The sequence below is a fragment of the Gossypium raimondii genome, chromosome 8 (genome assembly GCF_025698545.1).
Source record: "Gossypium raimondii isolate GPD5lz chromosome 8, ASM2569854v1, whole genome shotgun sequence".
Classification (NCBI taxonomy): domain Eukaryota; kingdom Viridiplantae; phylum Streptophyta; class Magnoliopsida; order Malvales; family Malvaceae; genus Gossypium; species Gossypium raimondii.
The window spans coordinates 43855568-43881946 of NC_068572.1; the positions used below are offsets into that span (position 1 = coordinate 43855568).

The 26379-nt window shown below is 32.7% G+C and overlaps 3 protein-coding genes and 1 long non-coding RNA gene across 5 annotated transcripts; 1 reads left to right on the plus strand and 3 right to left on the minus strand.

Annotated features, from left to right (window-relative positions):
- Positions 1–5519: 5519 nt before the first annotated feature.
- Positions 5520–8753, minus strand: LOC128042973 (uncharacterized). 2 transcript variants are annotated; one of them, XR_008198613.1, is made up of 3 exons: positions 7747–8753; positions 5842–6055; positions 5520–5734 (listed from the first exon to the last, which is right to left on the minus strand). It is a non-coding gene; the product is annotated as an uncharacterized LOC128042973 (long non-coding RNA). The 2 variants fall into 2 exon arrangements; XR_008198614.1 differs by lacking the exon at positions 7747–8753 and having other exon boundaries at positions 5842–7051.
- Positions 8754–8841: 88 nt separating this feature from the next.
- On the plus strand, positions 8842–10786 carry LOC105791549 (protein CURVATURE THYLAKOID 1A, chloroplastic). Its single transcript, XM_012619655.2, has 5 exons — positions 8842–9168; positions 9760–9848; positions 9944–10051; positions 10137–10208; positions 10567–10786. Exons 1-5 carry the CDS (start codon positions 9012–9014, stop codon positions 10630–10632), a joined length of 492 nt encoding a protein of 163 aa, XP_012475109.1. The 5' UTR covers positions 8842–9011; the 3' UTR covers positions 10633–10786.
- A 925-nt stretch (positions 10787–11711) lies between these two features.
- Positions 11712–12395, minus strand: LOC105791550 (eukaryotic translation initiation factor 1A). The gene has a single exon (XM_012619656.2). It carries the CDS (start codon positions 12311–12313, stop codon positions 11876–11878), a length of 438 nt encoding a protein of 145 aa, XP_012475110.1. The 5' UTR covers positions 12314–12395; the 3' UTR covers positions 11712–11875.
- A 9951-nt stretch (positions 12396–22346) lies between these two features.
- LOC105791552 (uncharacterized) lies at positions 22347–26379 on the minus strand. Its single transcript, XM_012619660.2, has 5 exons — positions 26008–26379; positions 25751–25831; positions 25535–25621; positions 22777–22815; positions 22347–22703 (listed from the first exon to the last, which is right to left on the minus strand). The coding sequence occupies exons 1-5, from the start codon at positions 26266–26268 to the stop codon at positions 22650–22652; spliced, it is 522 nt and encodes a 173-aa protein (XP_012475114.2). The 5' UTR covers positions 26269–26379; the 3' UTR covers positions 22347–22649.

Consider the following 26379-nt stretch of genomic DNA (forward strand, 5'->3'; position numbering starts at 1 on the left):
AACAATGTAATGCAAAATATTAAATTATTTTTAAATTGAAATATAATTGGAAAATAGCCACTGCCGCCATTTTTCTATGAAAGTCCCAATCGCGTTCACACCTAGCCTAATTTTTCTTTTAACCTCAACATTTATTTACTCACATATTTTGGGCATTAAAATGTGGGTTCGTTACCCTTTTTTATTAGATTTGATTTTAGTGTACCGTTCTGTTGATTTTGAAAATTTTAATATAGGTATATAATATATATTTATAAATATAAAATACTCGTACTAATATAAAATATTATTTAATAAGCTTCACGATATAATTCATTATCAAACAAAGATGAAATTTATTTCATAAATTAAACAAGAAAATCATCTCATACTATGCATATAACAATCCATAATTAAACAAATTCAAAATAAATAACAAAAAAATTTAAATTTAAATTTAAATTAAATCTAAATCTAAATATATTTTGATATTGACGGTACACCATAATTTGTACCGGGACAAAACCTAAAATTTGTTGTTTCAATTTAGTATTGAAGCGGATGGTATCAAAATAGAATTTACAACCATAAAAACTATAGGTTGAAAATAGAAAATTAATTAACTTTAACCATTATCCCCTTCTAGAAAAACAATTGTTAATCACAAAGAGATTCCTTTGCATATTATCATGTTAGAAACCTAACATAGACAAGCTAAGATTGCAACTTAGAGATTTTGAGATGTTAAGTTGAACAAACATTTATTTGAGAGTTTGGAGTAGAACGTGGTTATGGTCTGTCTGTGGTTCAGTGGGCGCGCAGCTTGTTAGTGAACCCTTTGGGCAATGCAACAAAGCCCAAATTTAGGGTCATTTGGATAGTTGACCCACACTGATGAACCAACGTCTTCTTGGGTTGGGACTAATGTTGATGCTACCAAACAGGCACTGCTCAAACGACCCAAGGCAACAATATCTCAATATTAATAGAAAAAGGAATGTATATCAATAATTACTAAATATTAAATAAAATTAACATATATTTCTTAAAAAAATTATGAGGGGATTTACACAAATTTGAATTAACCAATTATAAATATGATAAAACTTGTAAAATTTAAAATTCATATTTTTTTTGTGGTAAAATAACATTTCCTAACTAATTACATAGAAATATTCTAAAAAGAAAAAACACCCTTTATCTTATATGTTTCCGGAAAATCTAGTACTGCCGTAGGGGGAAGATCAAAGAGCTATAATTCTTCTCTTTTAGCCAAAGCTAGTTTGGCTAAAAAATCTACAACTTGATTTCACTCTCTAGGGATGTAATGCAAGATCCACTGATTTTCTTGTAACAAAAAATTATGGATTCGTCTAATCAGGACTGAATTCGAAGTGGTGGAGATGCTTCTTTGAATTGCTTTAACAACCTCCAAGTTTTCAGATTGAATTATAATCTTATCATGGCCTAGACGTTGGCTAAGCTTGAGTCCTTCCAAAATTCCCCAAAATTCAGCATAAAAAATCTAGCACTTTCACAGGTATATGTTATACCCAGAGAGCCAATCACCATTTTCATCACGGATTACTCCCATAGAGGCTGCATTTCTTGACTCCAATTGCACTACACCGTCAATGTTGAAGAAAAGTCGCTTTCCCGATGACCATTCTGTTAGAATCATAAATTAAGATATAATATAAAACTTAATAAATCATAAATCAGGATCTTATCATGTCAAATCATCAAGAACAAAACAAGAATAAAACTAGATGCGGAAGCGTACCTGAATCCATGAATTCCTTGAAGTTTTTCCGAATCTTGGGGATTTGATCTTCCAAATTAGCACACAAGAAATTCAGAGAATATTTGCTCTCTCTTTCCTAAGGATGAGATATTAGAAAAGATATATTGTATATAATTTGGGGACCATAACCCTAATATTTATAACATTGTCATATTAGTTCTAATTGCTAATTAGCCCATCATTAATTATAATTTGATTAGAACTCAATTACTAGAGTATCTGCACATATTTGACCCATACTTTATTTAATAATTAAATCCCAATAAAACATTAACCAAATTAGATCACTTTTAATTTGGGCTAACCTATCATGATAGTAAATAATAATAACATGTAATTATTCTTATTATATATGTGATGTCCATATTTTCCAACAATCTCCCACTTGGACCACATATATATACTAATTATTCTATAATTACATGTCATTATATAACCTTATGAGCTCAAAAATTTTACTATCATATCCAAAAGGTATTCCAAATAATCTCATCCATTAATTATGCTAACATAGAACCAAGGCGACTTTTGTTACATATATCGTAACTAAATCCATCTCTGATTACATATATTAACACAAACAAATGGCATAGATCAAGTATAGATGTGTAGCATGGAAATTACATGCAATATGATCTAAACATGTCTATTTCCAACTGGTCTTCTTTAAACTCAAGTAAGGTCAGTATCAAAATAACAAACAGAGTGAATAAACTGAATATTTTATTTCTGATCAGAAAATAACTAAATACATAAATTTCTGAAAACAAAAATAAAATAAATAAAATATAAACTCCCACTAAATCATGATATCCTCAAACAATGTAACACTCATGTGAGTAGTGTGCTCATGAAAGACCTTGGGTGGTAAACCTTTTGTGAGTGGATCCGATATCATGGAGTTTGTCCCTATGTGCTCTATGGATATGTGACCATTTTGCACTCTTTCTTTCACAACTAGGAACTTTATGTTAATATGCTTTGACTTAGATGAACTCCTGTTGTTATTAGAATACAACAATGTCGACTTATTGTCACAAAATAATTTGAGTGGTCTTTCTACATTCTCCAAAATGCGCAACCCTGTGACAAAGTTCCGCAACCATATTCCATGGTTTGATGCCTCATAACATGCTACAAACTCTGCTGCCATAGTGGACGAAGCTATAAGTGTCTGTTTGACACTTTTCCAAGATATAGCTCCTCCAGCTAACAGGTAAATATAGCTTGATGTAGATTTCCTACTATCTTGGCACCCAGCGAAATCAGAAGCAGAATACCCTACGACCTCCAAAAGGTCTGATATCTTATAAGTAAGTATGTAATCTTTTGTTCTTTGAAGATATCTCATAACCCTTTTGACTGCTATCCAATGGTCTATACCAGGGTTGCTTAAATATCTGCCAAACATCCCAACAATGTACGCAATATCTGGACGTGTACATACTTGAGCATACATTAAACTCCCAACAACTGATGCATAGGGAATCTTTTGCAATTCTTGAATTTCAAGGTTAATTTTAGAGCATTGAGTAAGACTAAATTTGTCTCCTTTAACGACAGGGGTGTCACCTGGTCTAAAACTTTGCATGCCAAACCTTTTGAGTACTTTATCGATATAGCTCTTTTGTGATAATCCAAGAATACCTCGAGATCGATCTTAATGTATCTAAATTCCTAAAACAAAATAGGCATCCCAAGATTTTTCATTTCAAAATGCTAAGATAAAAACCTTTTAATTCGTACAATAAGCCTATATTATTAGCGGCAAGTAAAATTTCATCGACATATAGAACCAGAAATATGTAATTACTCCCATTGAATTTGTGATACACACAATCATCAACAATATTCATCTCAAAATTGAACAAAATAATTATTTGATAAAACTTGTGGTACCATTGACAGGAAGCTTGTTTGAGTCCATAGATGGATTTTGTCAATTTGCAAACTATATTCTTTGAGTCTTCCGATTCAAAATTTTTTGGTTGCATTATATAAATTATTTCTTCAATGTCGCCATGAAGAAACACAGTCTTAACATCCATCTGATGTAACTCAAGATCAAAATGAGCAACAAGCGCCATGATTATCCTGAAAGAGTCTTTCGATGAAACTGGAGAGAAAGTCTCTATAAAATCAATGCATTCTTTCTTAGTATATCCTTTAGCTACAAGACGCACCTTATGCCTCTCCACATTACCATTTGCATCCCTCTTGGTTTTAAATATCCATTTACAATCAATTGGTATTGCACCTTCAAGTAATGGGACAAGTTCCCAAACTTTATTGTCTTGCATAGACTTATACTCATCTTTCATGGCATCAATCCACTTTTAGGAATCAGAACTTTTCATGGCCTGATAAAAATTTGATTGGATCATCTTCCATCATATTATCATCCTCATATTCTTGGAGAAATACAACATAATCATCTAGAATAGCATTTCTCCTTTCTCTTGTGGACCTCCTTAATGGCACTAGTTCTTGAGGTTGTTGAGTTTGTTCTTCTGAAACAATTACCTCATCTTGAATAGGGAGTTGTTCAACATTGTCTTGTTGAGGTTCTGGATTCACTTCTTGATCAATGATAGGTATGAGAACTTGAACATTGTCAAAAGTGATAGTAGGAGCTGAGTTAGAATCTAATTCCTCCTCAAAAGTAATGTCTCTAACCTTATTTCTCCCCCTAAACTCAACATCCTCAAAAAATGTTCTTGTTCCCGTTTCAAAAATATTCTTCATTATGGGATCATAAAACTTATAGCCCTAAATCGCTCAGAATAACTAATAAAGTAGCTACTCACTATTTTGGAGTCTAATTTCTTTTCATATGGCCTATAAGGCGTTGCCTCAGCTGGACATCCCCAGATGTGAAAGTGCTTTAGACTAGGCTTTTGACCTGTCCAAAGCTCATAAAGTGTTTTTGCAATTGCTTTATTGGGTACTATATTCAAAATGTAAGCTGATGTCTTTAATGCTTCCCCCAAGAGGGACTCAAGTAAGGTAGAACGGGCAACCATGCTCCTTCCTATATCCTTAAGAGTCATGTTTCGTCTTTCAGCTACACTATTCATACTCGGTTATCCTGGCATGGTGTACTGTGGGACAAATACCACATTCCTCTAGGAATTTCACAAATGGTCCTGGACATTGTTCACTTGAGCCATCATATCTACCGTAGTACTCACCACCACGATCAAATCTGACATTTTTAATCCTTTTGTTGAGTTGATTCTCAAATTCAGCTTTATAAGCTTTGAACACGTCCAGAGACTGAGATTTCTCATGAATGAGATATAGGTGCCCATAACGTGAGTAATCGTCTATGAATGTTATGAAATATTGTTGACCATTCCAGGATACCGTAGGGAATGACCTACAAATATCTATATGAATTAATTCTAAAATGTTCGAAGATCTGTTGGCACCCAATCTCTTGGTTTTGGTCTGTTTTCCCTAAATGCAATCGACACAGACATCAAAGTCTGTGAAGTTAAAACACTCTAAAATACCATCAGACACAAGGCGTTCAACTCTAAATTTTGATATATGACCTAAGCGCTTATGCCATAATGATGTTGAATTTTTCTTATTTAATTTGCGTTTAATACCATGTGATTCCACATGCAAGGTTTCATTATAAAATGCAATTGTTTCTAGCAAATAAAGGTTGTCATAAGTATTTAAATAACTAGTTCCAACAACATTTAAATTTAAAGACAAATTAAATTGATTGTTTCCAAATGAACAATAATATCCAAATTCGTCCAACGAAGAAACATAAACTAAATTCCGTCTAAAAGACAGTACAATAAAGTGTCTTTTAAATCCAAATAAAAACCAGTTCCTAATAACAACCTCAAACGATCAATCGCTTCCACTTCTACCGATTTTCCATCGCCCACGAAGATATGTCTTTCACCATCACTTGACTTTCGGTAAGTAACCCTGCATAGAAACACTTATGTGAGTAGTAGCACCAGAATCTATCCACCAAGTGTTTCTAGGTACTAAAGCTAAATTAATCTCAGAATAGACCAAATTAAGAATTATACCTTTCTTTGCACGCCAAGCATGATATTTGGTACAATCTTTCTTTACGTGTCCAAACTTGTTACAAAAGAAACAAATCTCTGTAGCTTGCTATTGTTTCTTTTGAGCTGAACCCTTAGCAGTTTCATTCTGATATTTTCCTTTTTTTACCCTTGTCTTTAGGGGCATTGGCCAAATGAGCATTTTCAGACTTATCACGCTTCAACCTTTCTTCCTCTTGAACACAATGAGAAATGAGCTCATTTAGAGTCCATTTTTCCTTTTGACAGTTATAACTAATTTTAAATTGATTAAAATGTGCAGGAAGCGATACCAAAACCATAAGAACAAGCAATTCCTCAGAAAGCTCTATCTTAAGTGCCTTAAGTCTTGAAGTAGTATGTAACATCTCCATAATGTACTCCCTTACGTTTCCTTAACCCTTATACTTCATAGACATCAAAGAAGTAAGAAGTGATGTCATCTCAATTTTATCATTTTTAGCAAAACATTTCTCAATTTCATCAAGGAAACCTTTGACCTGAGTAATCTCTTCAGATTCTGTGCCTCTAAAGACTTCTGGAATGCTGTGTTTCATGATCATTAGACTCATGCAATTTGAACGATCCCACCTCTCAAGATCCCTCTTAACATCAAGGGTGCTTTCCGCAGTGAGAGGTGCAGGTTGTTCATCCTTTAATGCAAGGTTTATGTCTATACATGCAAGCAGTATAAGTGTCTTTTCCATTCCTTAAAATTAGTCTCATTAAGCATGGGTATATAATTTATATTAGCAGATATTGTGGTAGCAGAATATGAATTAGTTGAATGTAGAACAAATAAAAACAAGCTCACATCAATATTCATAAGTAAACAATAAATTCAAGATAATGGCTAATCCCATCTCAAGATACCAAGCACAACATTAATATCAAGTCTTTAGACAGTAATATTAACAGTAAGCGATACTGTTGTTGTAGCAATCAAATATTGACAATAAATAATGTCAAACAATTAATTAATCTTTGGACTAACTTATTGCTCACATAAAAGACATTATAATTGTCACACATTTATCACCACAGATGCCATTGAAATTCTGTCAAATATTAACTTACCTTCGGGTCAATCAATAAACGCATGAATCACAAAAACATATAATCATCTTGATATTTCAAATAAACTAATCTACACAAAAGAGGTCACTTTGGCGACATTTTGTTTCAACTAATCTATTTAAAATATTAGACATCCTTAATTAAAAGCCAAAATCTGAATTTATTTGTTTCAAAATATTTACCTTAATTTCATCTTTCAATCAAATTAAAATATAATCATATATATTTATATAATTTTCCAAAACAAGAGGCATTAAACCAATCAAAACATGCATATATTATATATTTATATATAAATGAAATATATGAAACTGTGAACTTCTTTTCCATTTATTTTTAACTAAATGTCGTATAGGTTTATTTATTCATTTAATAGAAATTGAAACATAGGACTACGAAGAATGAAAAAAATCTTGAATTTAACATGATCATTCAGTGAAGTAAAATATTTCAAACTTTATAATTAAATTCATCAATTTGAAAATCACCCAAATTAAAAATTAAAATAAAACCCTAAAATTTTAATATGAATTCAATATAATCAAAATCTAAAAAAAAAGACTTTAATATAAACCTTCAAAGATCAACATATATATCCGAAATATAAAACCCATAAAATTTCATGAATCAATCATTCAAATGAAGAACCTTAATCAATTCCCAATTATTTGATATGCTCGAGGCTTGAATGCCACTTGTTAGAATTATGAATTAAGATATGATATAAAACTTAATAAATCATAAATCAGGATCTTGTCATGTCAAATCATTAAGAACAAAACAAGAATAAAACTAGATGTGAAAACATACCTGAATCCTTGAAATCCTTGAAGTTTTTCCAGATCTGGGAATTTGATTTTCCAAATTAGCACACAAGAAATTGAGATAATATTTGCTCTCTCTTTCTTAAGGATGAGATATTAGAAAAGATATCTTGTATATAATTTGGAGACCATAAACCTAATATTTATAACATTGTCCTATTAGTTCTAATTCCTAATTAGCGCATCATTAATTAGAATTTGATTAGAACTCAAATGCTAGAGTATCTACACATATTTGACCCATATTTTATTTAATAATTAAAGCCCAATAAAACATTAACTAAATTAGATCACTTTTAATTTAGACTAACCTATCATGATAGTAAATAATAATAGTATGTAATTATCCTTATTATATATGTGATGTCCATATTTTCCAACATGTTCTTCATAGGATAAATCGAGGCAACCAACCATTTTCGTATTAAAGGCCGAAAAGAATTATATGGCCCAGCTATACGAAATTTTGACTATGTCACTTGGGCTCCAAAATTATCCTTGAAAAATAAAAAAGATTGTGATTACTCCATATGCGCCAAGCAAGAATTCTAAAAAGGCATGCCCAATTGGTTCCTCCCTCATGAATCGTAGTATTATCCTCACATTAAAAAGAATCCAATCATAGTATTAAGATTCATATTTTAACAAAACCAGACTTGAACAATTTTATTTAACGATACTAAAAAAACATCTTTAAAATAAAATGATGAATATTTTTTAACGGCTTTCAAAATAAATAGTAAATTTTCGATAAAAGTTAAATTATAATTTTATATAAAAAAAGACCTTGATTTATAGAAAAATTAATATACCTTGAGTAAACTGAGTGAAAGTTTTTAACAATAATCAAAGTCGTGATAACCCGCCCATTTAAGAGGTGTAGCTAGTGGGCTATGACCCCTTATTCCTCAAAACATGGATTGCATATAGATAGGGAACCAACCAATCCTAATCCTCCTTCAAAAATCTTATCCACCTGTCCATCACTCCATTCGTCTGCCACCAAAACCTCACCCACACTAATAATACCATTTTTTTATTATTACTTTTAGGTAATTCAAAAATTCAGACAAAAATAAATTAGAAAACGAATTTTTTTTAAGAAGAGCTTTTTCTTTTTTTTTTTTGAAAGCAAGGAAGAATACTACTGTGAAATAAGGCAGCAAAAGGAAAGGAAAGGATAGGATTTGTAGCGTTCAAGAGGGCGCTTAACTATCTCAGAAATAGCAGTAATTAATTTTTGAGGAAAAAATGGCGGCAGCAGCAGCATCAGCTTCCATGTCGGCCACCGCCGTGTTGATTCCACGTGTTCCTGCAGCCGTTAGAACAACCCGCTGTTCCGCCTTGCCGCCTCTCCCTCCTCGCGTTTCCACCACTTCCTTTTCCTCGTCCGTTAAGCTAACTCCAGGTACTGCTGTTAACATTCCCCCTTTTAACGCCTCACTTCACTTGCCTGCTCTTCCTTTTGTTTGATTTTATTGAATGAAAATGAAAGCTTAATGGTCATATAAGTTAAGAGTTCACTTTTATATCCTGTTCTTCCAAACACCATATTCGGAATTGAGACTGGTTTTTTCGGAAATGAAATCATTGGTGGTGGGTGTAGGGTCAGAAACGTTAGACTGGTGACAATCACACGTGTTAAGAGTAGTTGCAGTAAACTAATTATGGAGGCTTTGTCTGATAAAAATGGGTCAATCTTTTGGACGATCATATGGCAGTTGGGACCCCAAATTTCAAATGGGGATGAATTGGTACCAATTCAAGTATGGGATAGAATGCAAGTAACAACTCTGGATGAATGTCGGACATGTTCGTATAACATGAATAGATAGGTAAAACAACTATGAAGTGGTCTAATATATCGCGCTCTTCCTTTATAATGCCACAACAACAAATAGTTTTTATTTGGTTCTCTGTCATAGTATATGCATTTCTTAAAAAGACTTTGAGCTACGTATTCCTTGGCCTTCTATTTACCCTGTTGTTTTGGGTACAGAATCCCGCAGGTTTCCTTTTCTCCAAACAAAAGCAACAGAGGACACCTCTGTCGATACCGGGGAGCTTTTTGATGACTTGAAAGAAAAGGTGAGAAAATGGTGGCCTGCACATAATCAATTTCTTGCTCTTTTAACCTGCTGAACTGAGTGCCTGACTTGGCTTGTTTTTTCGTGGTTTTCTAGTGGGATAAAGTTGAGAACAAGACCACGGTTCTTCTTTATGGTGGTGGGGCAATAGTTGCCGGTTGGCTATCATCTATTCTTGTTGGTGCCATTAACTCAGTGCCTTTGGTAAGTGAAACTCTTCATGCTACACTTTCTAACTTGTTTTATATGCTAATCCTATCTGCAATCAATGCATTTCTGTGCTTATCAGCTTCCAAAGATAATGGAGTTGGTTGGACTCGGATATTCAGGATGGTTTGTCTATAGATACCTTCTCTTCAAGGTAAGATTTCAGTCAAAATATATAACGTCCCATGAATTTTGTGTGTGGAATAATCCGAGTTCTTTATGGGTGAGCCACATCATTTAAACACTTGCAAATTGTTCAACTTGATAACTCTAAAGGGAAATTTACAAATGCATGAAGAGACAATGATGTATTTGATGGTTTTGAATCAGCATTTTTTAGTTGCAAGTGCTCACTTTGAACTCTTAAATCTAGCTTATATATTAGAGGTGGTGTTCAACTTAAAAGGGTGGATTAATTTACGATTAAAATCAAATTGGTTATCAGACTATAGTATCCGATCATATATATGAACACTAAAAGCCGTGTGCTAACAACATGCGTATTACCTCAGTCAAGCAGGAAAGAACTAGCTACGGATATTGAGGCACTGAAGAAGAAGATTGCTGGAACTGAATAGATGTACAGGATTGGCAATGGCATGCTAATCTGGCCTTCTTGTATCCTGTAAAATAGACATCTTTATCCTGTAATTGTAGGGATTCCTTGTATGAATTCTTGTCACCTTTATATTTCCCCTGTTCCTGGAATAAAACTTGTCAATTTTATGCGCATGCCTCTAGTTTTCCTACTACATATAAATGCCATGTTTAGTGCAGAGATATCCCATTTCTTCCATTAAAATGTACATTGACTCGCCCTTTTATCATGTCAAGGTTCATCAACTGTGCAGAAACAAAGCAACAAATTCGAGCATGCAAATTGCCAACACTTCTTAATATCTCTCAAGAAACCATAGTTAAATTGCAACTCTTTTCCTATACAACAGAGGAGTCACCTGAATGTCATTCTAAAGCTGGAGAAGCTCTCTAGAGGTAGAGGAACCAATATATAACATTCATAGCTAATTAATATTAACCAGCTGCCACCACATTCAATACCCAGATTGATATCATACTTGAGACTCACATTAGCACACAACTCTGCATTCCCCCCCCCCCAAAAAAAGTAACCATAACCAACGCATATTTGGACATCGATATTAGGAATAGGATCCTCTAAATATATGAAAAATTTTCAAAACAACTGAGTATACCCATATCCGGCACTCACCACCTAATCCTAATAAACATAACATAGACCATAATACATGAAATTGTCACCTATCATCTTGGTTATGGTCAAACAATGGTGATTAATGCCTTCCAGTAACAGCAATGGTTCTGGCTACAAAAAGCCAGAAACCAATTTTCTTCAATTTTCATACAACAATAAAAATCTAACACAAAGAAGAAAACATTGAAATCAAAACCATAATATTCCCACAAAACTTTGAAATCAAAGCCACCCTGCAATCAAATAGAACTCCCCAATGGAATAAAGGACTCAGACCACAACCATAATCAAAAATCTTAACTAATTCTCAAAAGAAAATGATAACATGAAAGCAAATAAAACAAAATCCGCCAGCCAAACTCAAAAATCAACCCATACTAAATTGCAATATTCAGAAATGAGGACAAAATATGAAAACCCATGTCAAATTTAAAGAGAAAACAATGCCATTAACATAATAAAAGGTAAATCCATGTGTAATAACATAAATCCAGCATCCATTGTGCTTAATAAAGCATGACCATACGCCAAATATCACCACCATATCTTAAAATAAATTCAAAAATGACAAAAAAGAGAAGAGAAATTTAAATCTTGTCGATGTCCTCATCCTCGAACTCGATGTAATCATCGCCTGCACCATCATCTTCCTCATCAATGCCGCCAGCAATCCCTTCATTCAACCTGGTATTCTCGGGTAGCTCACCGTAAGCTTTGAGAAGCCTTGCTTCATCGGGCATGTATTTCAAGATGACGTCAGCCTTGTCATCTTGATAATCCCTAAGGCCGACGAGGATGATGTCGCCGGCGGCGATCCAGACCTTCTTGTGCATCTTCCCCCGGATGTGGCAGAGGCGCTTGGTGCCGTCGATGCACATAGCTTCGCAGCGGCCGTTACCCAACATGCGTGAGACTTGGGCGTATTCTTGGCCATCTTCTTTGAAGATAAGCTCACGTTTCTCGTCATCGGCCTCGTTCTTTCCCCTCTTACGGTTCTTTCCTCCCTTTCCTTTGTTCTTCGGCATCTTTGGTTCTTCGCAAAGGTTGCTCTTCCCCCTTCTTCAGATGGAAAAGTAAACCCTAACTCGTTTTTCTATTTTTAATTTTAATTTGAAGATTCTTCTTTTTCTTTTCTATAATTTTTGGCTTTATTCACGTTTTAGCCCCCAAACTATTCCCATTTTCCCACATTGATACGTAAAGTTTTATTGATCCCATATCGGTACCTCAACTTTACTTCTGTTAAGATTTCCACTACAAATGCCAAACGGCGTTTAAAAAAAATTAGGTGCCCAATCAGATTTAGACACGTATTTTTGGGGTTTTGTTAAATAATTTTTTAAACAACAAATAGAAAAAGAAATTATTTAATTTTATATTTTTTATCATTACTTCTTCTGCCCTTTTCTCTCTAGAACCAAAATGCTCTGCCCTCTCTCTAAAACTCGAAGTTCGTTTTTTCATGGTCTTTCTAAATCTGAAATCGGTTTCATCAAAATAAAATTTGCAAGCTAACTTTCTCCGATCTCTCTCTTCCACCGTCGGATCAACCCCCATTTTCGGTATATTGCTCGTCCGCCCTTAAATATTCATTCCACCGTTTGAATCTTCCAACCAAACTCCAAACTACCTTAAAAGAATCTGAAACTAAACCCATTTTAAATGTTGATTTTGCCTGGGTTTGGGAATTGTATGGGGTTTGTTGTAGATGTTGAACTTGAAAGGGTGGTAAGGGATTTGTTGTTCGTTCAAAAGAAAAAAAAGGTAGGGGGTTGCTGTTAGTGATAATGGTGATGAGGAATGAAGTAATGAGTTGTAATGAAGAAGTAGAAATAGAAGATGAACCCCTAATTTTTTGGATTTTTTAATTTAAAACATTTAATTATTTAATGGAATTAGTGGGTGTCAATTTTTTGGTGTTGAGATGATGAAATTGAGGATGAACAATTACCAGATCAATCTTTTTTTTAATTAAAAAATTTTAATTATATTTTTTTGGATTTTCGAAATTTTCATATATTTATTTTTATTTAAGGTTATGTATATATTTAATAAAAGTTATACTATTTATAATAGAAAAACAAGTGGCGCAATCTGATTGGGTTTCGATTTTTTTTAACGCGGTTTGACATTTTGGATTGAAAATGTTAACAGAAGCAAAGTTGAAGGGTCAATATGAAAAAATAGGTATAATTTGAGGGCTAAAACATGAATAAAGCTTTAATTTTTCCTCTTCTTTCTTGATCAATAAAAATCTTCTACTCTTCATAAAATTAAAATTTAATCTTATAATTTTATTTTTAGAATTTAGTTTCTCTATTTTTCAAATTTCAAAATCTATGTTCAACTATTAACACTATTTAAATTATTTTTGCTAAATTCAAGTTTATTACGATGTTATTTTTTAGTTACTTTATTACCAAGTGAGTATCTCTTTTTATTTCAAAATGTCACACCAACAAATTTAACAAAAAATTAACAATGTTAACAATTGGATCTTAATTTTAAATTTTAAAAATAAAAACTAAATTCAATAAATAAAAATATAGGGATTAAATTCTAAATTTGTGAATAGTATAAGAACAACATATTTTAATCTCATATTTATAATAGAGAAGTCGCTCACTTGCATAATTTACCAACTAAATTATTTTTACTTTTTATTTTTATATGTTAATTTGTCCGTTTAAAAAATGGGTAAGGTTTTGAACAAAAGTTTTCAAAGTTCAAGTTTATGTTATAGGGTTAGAACTTTAGTCTAACAAACCATATAGTCTTAGGCAATAACTTTGTTTCAAATTCACCTAAGTTAGCCTAATTCTTAAAAAGTGAGAATTCACAAATAAATTAGCAAAAGCAAACTCTCAAGCAAAGAAACAACAAATGAATAGAAAATGACACAAGAAAACAAATGCACACCAAATATTTTAATAAATGCTCTCAAAGTATTTGATTACTCTTCAATGGGATGATTACAAATGAGGAGGAAGACTTCTATTTTTAGTTGAGCTCATTAGATTCAATTATACAATTTAAATTACATCAACTACTAAGATTAATGTCTATCTACAATATAAGAATCTTAAAGGATTTAAACACCATACAATCTTATCCCTTTAGAATTACAATATTTACATTGGTAACTCTAATTTACTAGAGTGTTTCACTAGGCCATCAAGGCTTCAAAGTAAATGAGCATCCCTTTATGTTTCACGAATCAGACCAGTCCAAAAGTGGGTTAAATAAGCTCAAATTGATTAGTTGACCTCATTAGGCAATTTTGTGTCCACTAGTCAAGAGCTTTGATTTGTTGCCTGTGACATTCTCCTCCACCTATTCTTGCGACGCCCTTGTCACGTATTCAAAAAAATGATGGTTGAACTCATCTCGGAACTGTCACAATGCCTCAACTAATTCCCAACTAGTCACTTTGCCAGGTAGTTTCCTCCCTTGAAACATTTGCCCCAACTTATATCTAACTCACACTGTTTTTCCCCTTTATGCATCTCAATCGAAGAGTCCACTCTTACTTACCCTTATTGTGACCTTGATTGAGATCCCCTTTATGTTCACAAAAAGGCTTTGGCATGCCCACATTGAACATTGGGTTAACCTTGAATATTGTCACTAATTCTAGTTTATAAGACACTCAACTTATCTGCTCCTAAACTCTGAAAAGGCCTTTGTGTCATTGCTAAATCAATGTTAAGCGCTAATGTAAAAGACTAGAAAATTGTTTGAGATGTACCTCACTAATCACATTTAGTTGATTTAACTCTCCAGTTTGCGTTACTTCTTTACCCATAATGTTTGATGCAAAATATAAGTGGTAGCCCCATTGATAACTCAACAAACTTTTAAAATTACACAATGTGTAAATGTTAAGAGTTAATTTTTTTAAAAAAATTAAGGCTAAATTAATACAGTGTATAAATGTTAAGGGTTAAAGTTGCTATTATGTCAATTTTAAAAGCTATCACATCATCTTTCTATTAACTATTTAACGACTGGTGGAAAAAAAACGAATTATTGAATACCATTTTGTAACTTTTTATGGTTAGGCGACTAAAAAAATAAACTTATCAATAGTTGGGTGACCACGAGTATAGTTTACCCGAAAACATAAAACTTTTTTCAAATATAAGCACCACATTAAAGAAATAGTCAAGCTTAGGTGTCAAATGATATATTAAGCCTTTAAAAATTAAGTCTAATAATTAACATTTTAAAATTATTCCATTAAATTCACAAGTGCAATATATTGAAAAAAACTTGATAATCAAATGAGATTATAAGGAGTTAAAATTTTAAAATAATTAACCATATTAATAAATAGAGTTACATTTTTAAATTTAAAATAAATTTACAGGACTTAGACGCATATTTTAAGCAACATCATTTAGATAAAAAGAAAGTCCAAAACTTGATGCCAATTTTTCATTTTCATGGTGTCAATTATTAATATTTGTTGAGCTGGTCAATTCTTTACAAAATTAAAATTAAATTAAGCTTATTAGTAAAATAAATAAAGAATAGAAATACTGTTTGATTAGTTCTTGCTTAGGTGGTTAATAAGTAAATAAAGAATAAAACAAGAAAATATAACTCAACGCAATACAATGTAGTTGGAGTGGATTTTCAAGTTTCTTACTCGTATATGGAAGAAGAAAACGGAGCTCCCTTCACTCCAATACCAAAAAGATGAAGGCAACAACGTCTCCTAGTTCATGCAAACCCTCAGCTGCGAACCCCTCGAGCCCATTTTTACGCATCCAAGGGCATCCATGAACTAGCAGCCGTAGCCTACCGTCATTTCCCTTTAGGTTTGGAGTTCAGAGAGCCCCGTCTAAACCTCAAACAACAGTAAGTGCTATGTCTGTAGAAGATTGTGAGAGTAAAGGGATAATTGGGGTTCCTTTTATAGACCTAAACATGAGGAATAAGAAGCAATCTGGGCCGTCCAATTATTAATTTACACACAAATCATGGGGGAGGAATATAAGAGATTTTCTTGTCCATGAATTGATTAAGGCGAAGTTATTATTATTTTGAATTAATTAAGACGGAATTATATGTAGTGATAATGCGGTATCTTTTTAATCATATAGCTTATTCTTATTGGTCGGCGTGACCTTTTTTTTCTTTTGCTATAATTTACTTCTTAATTATGAATTACGATTAGTTTGATTCCATTGTTTTTTAGGGTGTTTTTTGATTTATTTATTGATTTTAGTTTTTTATTTCTTTTAGATATTATTTAATAAAGTTTTAAAATTTTTATAATAAGTAATTTTAAAATATATAATTGTTCAAGTGAATTAAAAATAATCAATAATTTTTATATTATATTTTAAAAATAAATTTTTTATATAGGAAATATAAGTTATTTTATTATTTTAAATATAAAATATTTATTTTCAAATCATAAAAAATTAAAATTAACTACAAGTTAAATATAAATAACATCCTTAATTTGAATTGATTGGGATTTTTCCTTAACCCTAATTATGATTAGTAGAATTTATGAGAGTAATTTTCCTCTTCAACCGAGATGACTGCTTTACATTCCTTAATTTATTTACATGAATAAATTAAATTAAATGGTAAATTGTTGTTTCAATCACTACGGATTAGAACAGAATGAATATTCATCACCATGTCCATAGTAAAATATATTCTTTAGCAGCTGGTTGCTTTCCAGAATGGTCCACTACATAAAAAGATGAACAATAATGTTAGACAAATCGCTTTGAAGAAAAAAGGTTCAGGTGCCATAATATTTTTAATTTCGTTACCAGTCCAAGCAATTTAATTAAGCAGCTAACTATGAAGGTGCTCCCCTTTCACTTCATCAATAATGGATTTAAAGCACCAATGCTATTTAAAAAAAAAAAAGTGTTATGGTGGATGCTGGGGTCATTTCTGGGTAAGGTAAAGTCCTTCCTTTTCAATTGGATTCTGGGTTTTTTATATACATACACAAACATCATGTTCATATTCTGAACTGCTTTTAGCTTTGTTTAATGGCTATGAAAGTACGCTTATGTAGATAATGCGATCACTCACGTCGGCCATCCAAATCAAAACATATTTCACAGTCAAAAAGCAAACATATGTACTAATCAGAGTTGGTTTCATAGATGCTGCACTGAATGTATATCTAATAAGTTAGTGTGAAACTAGCACAAATGTTGGCTATCATTTGAGAGATGAAAATAATTGTAATAAGGTGATTCTAGAAACAATCTTTGAATTGAAACTATTGCTGGCCTTTTCTAGTGATTTTTCTTTCAATGGATTCTTGGCAGTTTCAGAGAAGAATCGGATTTTCCCAACTCCGGATGTTTCAACTTCGATACCCATTGTTGAACAGGACTAGCTTGGCCATTGTATACTGATTGAGTAACGCGTGAATCTTCCTTGAAGCCATTCTCGGGGTGAACCTTGTCATCGACTTTCCCTCGTAAACGATGCAGTTTAGGGCCCTTGCTGCCTTCCCGAGACCTTAACTTTGCGGTTTTATTAAGTTCATAACGGTGTTTGTCGCCATCACTAACAGCTTCGTTTAATGGAAAGGACTCTAAAGAATGTATGCGTGAGCCGTTCTCCTTAAGGTCACCTATTCTCGATTCGATCAAGCTTTTAGCTTCCAGAAAAGTTTGCATACCGAGTCTTAACTTATCAACAATCGTATCCTTTTCTGCAGGCTTCAGTTGCGTTCGCTCATCAAGCCATGCCTCTGAAACATGGACAATAAATTTATATAATATTTCAAATTAAATGACAAATAATATTAATTGATATAAATAAAAGTGAATTCATACTTTTCTTTACAAAAACGTTAAAAGTTAAAATGATAAAAATATTTATGCAATATACACTATGACGGTGGAAGTTGCGACTGCTGAAACATCTTCATCATAATCTGAAGCTGCTGTTGAAGTTCGTCGTACTTTTTGCTCTGCTCTGCTTCTCTCGATGCCGCATCTTTTTGAAGTCGTAGCTGTAGTTCTTCATATTTCTTTTGAACCTCTACTTCTATCACTGCTTCTCTCGCTGCTTCTCTCGCTGCTTCTCTCTCTGCGGCCTCTGCTTGTCTCGCTGTAGCCTCTGCTTCCCTCGCTGCCGCCTCTGCTTTAAGTTGTTGCTGAAGTTCTTCATATTTCATTTGAACCTCAAATGTGGTCGCTTGCATCTGAGCCATCTGGTCTTTTAACCTCTGAACTTCAGCTTGAGATTGACTCCCCGAAGCCATGTATTGGTACGAGCTGGATCCAAAATATTGGGTTGGGCTGATAAAAGATCATTGAAATCGAACCCGACCATACTTTTCAGGACCCAAAACTTTAGTAATAATCCGGTTATCAATGTCTTCAAGATGAACAGAACTATCACTAGAAGCAATAAACGCTTACTCAAAATCATTTTTCCTTTAGTTTTCCTAATAAATAAATCACATAGTTAGGAGCATAATATATATTAAAAAAAATGCAATATAACAATAGTCGCATTACAAGCAATGAATTAAACGATTAGAAAATAAACACTATAAATAACTAAAACAAGTCAAATCGTATTAAGCAAACGTACCATAATTTCACCAGCTTTAGGAGTCATAGCAGATCCATCTTTCTTCTTATGTGTAATTTCAAAAAGTTGAAGGCGTCCAACTTTTTGACCGGACGACCGTTCCTACAATATAGTAGTAAAAATATTATTTAATAGAAAGTTATACATATTTGAGAATATTAAAAAATTAAAAATACCTCCGCCTCAGCTACACATGCAAAACTTCTCGACCCGGTTGTGTGAGTGAATTTTTGTTCTTGCTCATTGCTTTTCCAACTCGTTCATGATCCTCGTTATAAAATTTTAGTACGTAAATAGTAAATATTATAAACCAAAATAATTACAATAGTTTGGAAGTACGTCGTACCTCGCCTTTCTGAGAATGCCAAAATCTAACCGCATCTTCCCATTGGTACCTCAACATACCCGGCGGGACATTTTGCAATTTCTCATCGAGGGTTGTTTTTGTCTTATAATAATTTTTCTTCAAAGTACTCTTATTGTCTCTCCATCTTTTTCCCAATGCCTTCTTTACATAAGTATCCGATACCTCTAAAGCAAACCTCTCCTACAAAAAACACAAGTTAATAAAGTAAATATAAATGAAACTATTTCCCAAGCATTACAAATGACATTAACATTTTGTTACCTTAATATTATCGAGGGCTTGGTTTTGTTGCTATCGGGCATTTGACGCCATGACTCGTAGTTGATAGGCAACATATTAGCATTTCGAGCTAAAATGCCCATGTATCCTGCTAAAAGTCGAGCTTGATCCAACAGTGACCAAAGCATTTACGCATACCTTGACACGCTCATTGGATCTTACTCGTATAACTCTCTAAGTAGCGTCGTCCTCGACCTTTTGCGTCCCACCATTTTCACTACAAATGGTATATTATAATATAAAATTTGAAAAATAAATCAATTATAAGTCAACACGCATGTAATTAATGTTAGTTACTTTGAACTTCCGTAGGATCCTCAGGTGTAATCGGAACATTCGAAGATCCAATTGCTTTCATTGTTCAAGACTATTTGACTTTATCGAGTTTGGATCATTTTGAACAATGCTTTCCTTATAATTTTTCTTCTAGGCATTTTATCTCAATACACATAAAATGTAATTAAACTTAATAACTAATTACAACAATAACAACACATATAAAATAGTTGAAATATATAATAAGACCAAGATTTAATACTAATGTAAGTTACATATAATTAAACAATCGTAAAATCTTACTACATCATTATTAAGTAAATATCTTCATCCGTATCTGACGAACCCATTGAAATTGTGCACTAGTACTAGGGATATTATCGTTTAAGTTTTGTTCTGGAAATGGAAAAGTTTCTGATCTGTCGTCGATGTTATCTCTACTTCCACTGCCCATGTCAAACAAGTCTCTAGGGATGTTACGGAGTACAACGTACCAACCCTCATCAGTTGGATCTTTTGAGTAAAATACTTGTTTGACTTGAGATGAGAATACATACGGCTCATCTATCAGTTGTTGTCCTCTGTGAATCAATCGGTCAAATTTCACCATTGTAAAACCAAATTGATCTTGCTTGATTCCACGAGCTGTATTAACATCGGCCCAATCACCTCGAAATAAGACAACTTTCCATTTGCCGTAGTAATCCAACTCAATTATGTCAGTAAGATGTCCGAAATATTCCACATTTCCCTCGATAGGATTATTGTCCCTAGTGCTAGCATAACTTGTAATTGCAGAATTAACAACTATTCCACAATTTTGCGTTCTCCTCAACCTCTCGCGATATTTTGTATGAAATCTGAATCCGTTGATGAGGAACGCACTATATCTTTTAACCACTCGATTTGGACCTTGGGAGAGCCATTTAACTTCGTCATTTACGCTCTTCCCATTCCAAACCTATTGAATGGAAAGTAAACTAAGTAATTAAAAATGTTATGAGAAAGCATTATAATTTGTAAGCGGAAGCTCCAACTGCATACCGTTTGGCTTAACAATTTATGGAAGTTATTATGTAAGTTATGCAATATTATAATATAAGTTATGTATTATGTTATTATGTATTATGTAATGTATTATCGATTATATATAAGTTATGGAAGTTATTATGTAAGTTATACAAGCTTATATATAAGTTATGTATTATGTTATTATGTATTATGTAATTTATTATGTTATTATTTATAAGTTATCGTATGATTGTTAAATTTGAGTTATTTTGGTTATGTATATTAAAACAATATATATTTTATATAAATAAAATATTTAAATTTTTAAAAATATAATTATTTGCAAAACTTGTAAAATTGATACTTATAAATTTTATTAATAATAAATCTAGAACAACTTTTAGAAAACTTATAAATTTAATACTACTAAATTTTTATACTAATAAATTTAGAAAAATTATTTAGAAAACCTATAAATTTAGAAAACTTATATAGAAAATAAAACACTATTCATAATTATTGGTTGTAATAGATATTAAATTATCATTTACAAGCTTTTTAAAATTTAAAATGTTATTATTATGTCAAAATTTAAATATAGGTTCCATATCCATATTAATATATGTGATATGTAAAAGAATATAAATTATTATATTTATGATATAATATCATGTCCAAAATTTTTTGCGTTACTTGCACAAATGATTGCGTTTTTTGCACGAACATATTACATATTCCTTTCTAAGTTGCTGCTGGAAAATATTAACATGGAAAATAAAACCTAACACATGACGTACATCTTGCGATTTAAGCAAACATAGTATGGATGGATTACAATTTAAAACAAGAATAGGTAGTAAATCATAACACTGATTCTAGAACACAATATATATTTTCATTCGCCAAATTAAACTATACTTAGAGAGAAATGGGTTCGGTATATATATAACCCGTTACACTAATATAACTTTACAACAGTGTAAGTGAAACCCTCCTCGTGTATATATATATATAATATACACACTAGTAGGGTTTGAAGAAAAAAGAAAAGGAACTTCACTCAATGTTATTTAAATCCAACTAAGAAGCAACTCAGGTTCAGTCGTTTGAGCCGCCGACCATTTTTAACAATTAATAAATCACTAACCTAACCCCAAAATCAATATAAAAAAACCTAATCTAAGCAGGTGTGAAATTGATTTACTGAGCATTCACAGAATCAGAAGCCTTCTCCATATTTTTAAAAGTGATTTAGAATAAATAAGAAGAATGAGAAGAAGATGAACCGAGAAAACAAAACATTTATATATATATATAGATTTTGAGAGATTTGAGGAAAAAATAGAGTAAATAATGAAACTCCATCATTGGTAAAGAATATGGGTGAAAGTAAAATAAGAGAAAAAGAAGACGGCATTTTAAGATAAAAAGAATGACAGTTAGAGAATTTTTATCACTAAGCATTTACTTCACTTTCCTAGAGCTACTCTTTCTTAGTTGTCAAAATTATTATATAAACTTTGAATTGCCGATAATTAATATAAAAAATAGTCAAATACATATTTTTGCTAGATTTAATCACCAAAATTATCTTACAATGCATAATGCAGCTATTTGTTGAGATATGAAAAATGAGTTTTGGCGGATGAAGAATTAAAAGAATTACTGCTGGCAGTTATATCATATATGTAGCATAGCTTCCCTACCTATTATATCTTCATTTGCAAAAGGAGTTGGCCTAATTTCATGGAGAAGAATCTAATTTCCGTCCAACCCATTTAACCCGTTACACTGATAATGAAAGCATCTCAAATAAATAAAGCAGCAGTTCTGTACCATCAGCAGGATGAAGAAAAGTGAAACCGTTGAAGACCGATGAAACCAATGAAACCCTAAACAAAAACAACTTCAAATCAGTTCGTAACAAATGAAACCGTTCACAAAACAATCAAAGCAGTAATGTACCTCCAGGAAGATGAACGAAACAGTCGAAGACCGAAAGCCCTAAACACGAAAAATACAATTTTTTAAATTCCAGAAGAGAAATCGGAGACGCTATTGAATGGTTTTTTTTGCCGCAAATAATGTTAAATGATTTCAACAAATACGATGTAATGACCCTATTGAATGGTTTTTTTTGCTAGGAATCGAAACTTAATCACAGAAGGGTGAAAGAGATGAAGAAAGGATGAGGGGAAATCGGAGACGCTGACTTAGGGATTTGGCTGAAAAGGGATTTGGGGCTGGCTGCGGGGTTATACCCCAAATCTGATATCCCCCAAAACGACACCGTTTTAATTAATTTTTTTTGTGGCGCTTAAGAAAAACGCCACTAATCTTACGGATTTGCGGCGCATTGAGCAGAAACGCCACTGAACCCTAAATGCGTCACTTAAAAAGACACGTGTCGTTCAAGATTTAATTACCGTTTGTGGCGTTTTAGTTTAAAACGCCACTAATTTTAATTGATTTTTAAATTGAAACATTAATATGAAATTTTTAATTTTTTTCAATACTATTTAAATTATTTTCTAGAACAGAAACGGCGTCGAATCTGGAAATTTAATTAATTATTGCGGCGTTTCCCTTCAAAAACGCCACTATAAAATTTTTGCCAACACTGAAACGGCGTCGCATTCTGAAAACTTAATCGATCATTGCTATGAAAACGGCATCATTTTATATTATAATGTTTGAGGCGCTTACGCATAAACGCCACTAATTTCACAACTTTTGCAGCGTTTCACAAAAAAACGCCACTAATCCGCAACTCGTCAACGAAACGGCGTCGTACTACTTCATTTTTTATATATTTTTGCGGCATTTTATTAACAAACGCCGCTAATATTTAGCTTTTTATAAATTATTTACATTGTTGTAGACATTATTTTTAATTCATACATTAAAATTATGACATTATTAATATTATTAATAATATTATTTAAAAATTTTATCTGATTTATTAATTTCAATTGTTAAAATTTTATAAATTTTAAAATAAATCAGTATAATTTAAATATTATCAATATTTAAAATTATTAATTATTAATTATTTATATTATTCAATTAATGTATTATAATTTTAAAATTATATATACTCTATTTTAAGTGAATATATAAATGATTAATATATATATGTAAATAACACAATATTAAAATAATTTGTTTCATCATATATAACATATAAACATGTCATTCGTCATTAATTAGTAAACTAGTCATTTGTGTCACTTAGAAATATAGTATCATAATAATAATTAAAAAACAATACGTATTTGTCATTTTTTTGAAATTGGTACCAAAAAGTCATTAAACCCTAAATTGCCCAAACCCCAAAACCATGCATTGTAAACATTAAATTATAAACTGCAAACCGTTAACCACAAGCATAAACCCCTAAAACAGTAATTAACCTCTTAACATGACTAAATCAGTCTAAACCCCAAACCCCAAATCTTAAACCTCAAACTCCTAAACCCTAAACTCAAAACACCATAACCCACATCATAAACCCTAAACTCAATACTCTAATATTCACAAAATATTAAACAGTATGTAATGATTAACCCTAAAACCCTAAACTATATACGATAAACTTTTTAACTTATAATAATCACTGAACCTTAATCCCTAAACTCTCAAACCCTAAACCAAAAACAATATACCTACATAGTAAACCCTAAACCCTAAACTATAATCCAAAATAATAAACATTGTATAATGATCCCTAATACCCTAAACGTAACCCAAATACGATAAACTAAATATATAATAACCTACATTATATTAATGCATGGTTAAGACCAAAACTGTGCGTTTAGGTAAAGATCTTTTGCGGCGCTTATCAAAAAGCGCCGCTAATAATATGATTTAGCGGCGATTTCTCGTGAACGCCACTAATTCCAATATACATCAAGATTTAAACGCAGCGTTTCGGTTAATATATCTTGCGGCGCTTCTAGGAAAGCGCCGCTAATAGTATACTTTAGCGGCGTTTTTCAATAAGCGCCACTAATCTAATATACATCAATACCAAACTCTGCGTTTTGGTGTGCATATCTTGCGGCGCTTAACGTTAAGCACCGCTAATACTGTTATGTAGCGGCGTTTTATTGTAAACGTCACTAATTATAGTATACATCAAGACCAAAACGCTGAGTTTTGGTTAAGAAATATAGCGGCGCTTTATCAGAAGCGCCGCTAATAGTATACTTTAGCGGCGTTTCCTATAAGCGCCACTAATTCTAATATACCTCAATACCAAACTCTGCGTTTTGGTGTGCATATCTTGCGGCGCTTAACTGAAAGCGCCGCTAATACTGTTATTGAGCGGCGTTTTATTGTAAGCGCCACTAATTATAGTATACATCGATACCAAAACGCTGCGTTTTGGTTAAGATTTTTGCAGCGCTTCCCACAATGCGCCGCTATTACTTACTTTAGCGGCGTTTTATCATAATCGCCACTAATTATTGTATACATCAATACAAAAACGATGCGTTTTGGTCTTGAGATTCTGCGGCACATAACCAAAAATGCCGCTAATTATGTTCTTTTACGGCGTTTTGCTTGAAGCGCCGCTAATGCCAGATATTTAGCGGCGTTTTATTTGTTGCGCCGCTAATGCTCGTTTTTTAGCTGCGTTTTCCATCCAAACGCCACAAAATATGCCGCTAAAAGTCTGTTCTGGTGTAGTGTCGAGTGCTCAGATTCGGTCGAACACCTTGAGTAACTCCGATGATGTCTTAAGCCTATAACCAGATCCTCCTAAAGAAGTACATGACGTGATTGCAGGGTTATAAGATGCCACCTGCAGAGAAATCAAAATATAAACATATGAGCCAATACATTTGCAGTAAAGTAATATGATTTGATAATCATTAAAAAAGGGAAAACGAAACAGATAATTATATAGAGATTAGTGGGGATAGATGTTGACCACTGATGGGGATACAGGGCTTAAAAAACCGTGCCCACTTCTTTCAACTGATGCTGCATTATGCCTCCTCAAGCTACTTGGCTGGCATGATATTCAGGGTAAAACATTAAGCAAAGTCTCGGATTCACATCAAAGTGAAAACATACGCCCGAAGAACCATTAGTAAAACTTGAAACAAAAAAGCTTGAAACTTTGAAAAACAACAAAACGCTTTTCTATTTGGTCTTTACTCATAAAGAAAGAAAGCGAGTGCCAACCTGATGAAGACGATGATAAGCATCAGCATGAAAACCCTTATCCTGAACATGGTGAGGGCGAAGGTTGGGAGGCAGTTTAGGCATAATGGGGGGTGGGGAAAGAGGTTGAAGTTGCCAAAGGTTGACACACAGTGTTCTAGCGGAAACAGGAGGAGGAGTCAAGTGTTGGGTGGAGTCAAAATGTGGCCACGGCGTTGATGGAGTAGAGGGGCCAGCTCTTTTCCCTACCATCATCCTCCCCCTTCTCACCTTTTTCGCCATTGATTCTTGCTTCTCTCCTTTTTTCTATTTTTTCATTATATTCTTCATCTCATTGTATCAACTCATTCTCATAGCTATTTGTGGGTTGTTTGTTTCTCTGTTTCCTTTTTT